Source organism: Sinocyclocheilus anshuiensis, unplaced genomic scaffold (genome assembly GCF_001515605.1).
Source record: "Sinocyclocheilus anshuiensis isolate Anshui unplaced genomic scaffold, SAMN03320099.WGS_v1.1 scaffold714, whole genome shotgun sequence".
In the NCBI taxonomy this organism is placed as follows: Eukaryota; Metazoa; Chordata; class Actinopteri; order Cypriniformes; family Cyprinidae; genus Sinocyclocheilus; species Sinocyclocheilus anshuiensis.
Genome location: NW_015546068.1, coordinates 788178 through 791412, shown reverse-complemented (window position 1 = coordinate 791412; position 3235 = coordinate 788178). Strand labels below are relative to the sequence as shown.

At 34.3% G+C, this 3235-nt stretch overlaps 1 protein-coding gene across 1 annotated transcript in view; it reads left to right on the top strand.

Moving 5' to 3' along the window:
- Window positions 1–3235, top strand: part of LOC107699625 (eIF-2-alpha kinase activator GCN1-like) — a 51969-nt gene that overhangs the window by 17914 nt on the left and 30820 nt on the right. Inside the window, exons 22-24 of the mRNA XM_016500943.1 lie at window positions 272–385; window positions 482–680; window positions 1483–1632. Of these exons, the coding sequence (XP_016356429.1) occupies window positions 272–385; window positions 482–680; window positions 1483–1632 (463 nt within the window). The remainder of the gene's footprint in view (window positions 1–271; window positions 386–481; window positions 681–1482; window positions 1633–3235) is intronic.

The following is a 3235-nucleotide window of genomic DNA, read 5'->3' as shown; positions in this document are numbered from 1 at the left end:
TTTATATTAATTTGTGTTTTGTATTTGTATTAATTTTATAAATTTATATATTTATTTTTATATAAGAAATTAAAAGCCTGTAATTTAAATGTCAAAACTTTTGGCAGTCAGATCAAAATACATTAAAATTCTGGGCTGATATTTCATCTAGTTCATCAGTCACACTGGAAATTAATCAAGTACTTTGCATTGTGGGATACAGTATCTGGTGCAGTGCGTTCAGTTTAATACTGCACATCTGATTGAGCTCCCCCTTGTGTTTGTCTTGTAGGAGATCAAGAAGAAGAAAGGCATCAAAGAGGAGATCCAGCTGACCAGCAAGCAGAAGGAGATGATGCAGAACCAGCTGGAGAAAGAGTCTGGCATCCGCAAGCGTTTGCAGGAGGTGAGAGGTCATACGGTACCGAAGGTCACCTGAGACACAGCTGTCAGCGTAAACAAACCACTGAGCCGCGGCTCTGTCTCTCTTGTTCTCTCTCAGCTGGACGTGGAGCTGCAGTGTGCGGTCAGTCTGCTGGAGGCGGCTCTGGCCCGTCGTCCTCCGCTGATCTGGATGCATCTGCCTGGAGTCCTGCAGGCTGTTCTGCCCCTCCTTCGGTCTCCTCTGGCTGCTCCCTGCGTCAAACAGGTCTTCCTGCACATTGGCGTCACTCTCATGCCTAAAGAACTGCACTACCTGGGTATGCTTTCCTTTTCTTGTTTGTTTATAACTTTGTTTACTCTCATTAAATGTCTTCATTTGTTTTTAGAGTCCTTTTTTCCCCATATAAATTAAGCTTTTTTTTAATGCAAGTGCATGTTTAATGCTGCCCATATGTTTTTGCATATATTAATAACAGATATTGTATATTTGGTTTAGTGTGTGATTGTGGCTGAAGTGAATATGCATTTGTGTAAATAACATTTAATTTAAAAAGTATAATATCTTAACAGCTAAAATAATTGACATTTCTAAAGTTAATATGCATTTGTGTAAATTAAATTAGATGTAAAAAAAAAGCTTAAATTTCAGCAGCTAAAATATTTGGCTTTTTTTAAAGATATGCATTTGTGTAAAAATAAATAAATAAACGTTATTTCACCTGCTAAAATAAATAAGTGAATATGCATTTGTGTAAAAAAATAAAATAATAATAATGTACGTTTATAAAGTGAATATGCATTTGTGTAAATAAAATAAAATAATAATAAAATTTTAAAAGTCATATAACCAGCTAGAAACCTCCTCATAAAATTTCTATACAATGATTTTTAAATGCCTTATAACAGCAGTAATGGGCTACTGGAAAAGTCATCAAAGTGTTTACGTTCATTAAATGTCTGCACTTTACTGTTTTAACTTTATTTAGTTCCTTTGTTTCATATATTAATGATTCATGTAAGTTAGTTATAATGCAAATGCATGTTTAAAGCTGCCTGAGATCATTTTTGCATGTGTGAATAACCGTTGTCATTCAAATCTGTTTTTCTCTGTTTATTTAGCGGTTCTCGTGGGTCATGTGACCTTGCGTCAGCTGAAGCCAGAGTGTGATTTGGATCCTGCCTGGGCTCAAGAAGATCTGAACACAGCGACACAACGAACCATCTCACTGCTGCACACAAACACGGCACCTCAGAGAGACGGCAAGACCGGTGAATAATGCACACCCACATGTGGGACAGTCATCAAAGCTAAATTACAACAATGGCAAGCCATTTTAACATGAAATCTATAAATCATCCCAGTATCTGTTTTCATGATACTAGTACTTCCATTAGGTACTAGTACTTTTTCATTAGCTACTAGTACTTATTCTTTAGCTACTAGTAAAGTGTTAAAATATACTAGTACTTATCTATTAGACACTAATTCTTATTTATCAATATTACTCATTCATTAGATATTAGTACTTACTCATTACCTGTTATATAGATACCACTACTTATTATTAAATAATAGTACTTATTCAATAGATACTAGTACCTATCAAGTAGATAATAGTACTTATTCATTACCTGTGATATAGATACTACTACTTATTATTAGATACTAATACTTTTTCATTAGATACTAGTACTTATTTCAGTAGTTACTGTCATTCAGAAATCAGCTATTCAGTTCTGACTAGTATGTATTAGGCTTGCCGTGATAGACGGTGCTGACGGTGATACCGGTGTTAAGCCGCAACACTGGTTACCTCACTTGCCCACCGCGGCACCGACCCCCACCGTCGTTTTGATTTTTTATAGAAATAAAAACGCTAAAGTGAGTTTGACGTTGTATTTTGTTGTTGCATTCAAGCAATTGACGCCTAACTGCCGCTAATTAAAAAATGAAAGTGAAATGCGCACGGCGCTTTTAAGCTATTTAAAAGCAATGGAAAGCGAGGAAAAAAAATTTCCTCACCGTCACAACCCTAGTATGTATTAGGGCTGGGTATCGATTCAGATGTCATTTAAAAAAACGATTAATCGGAAAATAGATTTTTTTGCCCAGCCCTAGTATGTATCCCAATAGTGACTAGTCTATTATTAAATATTAGTATTTATTCATTAGATTTCAATAGATACTACTGTTTATTACTAGTACTTTTTCATTAGCTACTCGTCCTTATTGATAAGCTCCTAGTAATTATTCAATAAATAATAGTACTCATTTTTACTAGTAAGATTTTTAATTGAACTCTACAGTGGCCATTCTGACTAGTCATAACATAAGACAAGTAAAAAAGCAGTTGTGACTAAGATAATAAGATTTGTTACTAGTAACAATTACATAAGATACTAGTGTCTAATAAAACAAAGTACTACTAATAAAATATTAGTACTAGGGCTGCACGATAAATCGCATGCGATATTTAAATATCGTATATAATATCATATATGAACGTGATTTTGCGCAGCTTGTCATTGAACAACGGCTCTGTGTAGTAAATGCTGCACCATGTGAAAGCACGCACTCGCATTAAATATCGCATGCGATTTATCGTGCAGCCCTAATTAGTACCTAATGAATTACTACTAGTATCTATTAAATATGTACTAGTATCTAATGAAAAGTAGTAGTATTTAATAAATAAATACTAGTATCTAATGAATACTTAATAGTAAAATTTAAAAAGATACTAGTCTCAATTGGAATACATACTGGTCAGAACTGAATAGTTCATATCTGAATGACAGATCCCCATAGAAAAAAATTGAAATGTGTTACTAGTAGGGCTGCACGATTAATCGCATGCGATATTTAACGTGC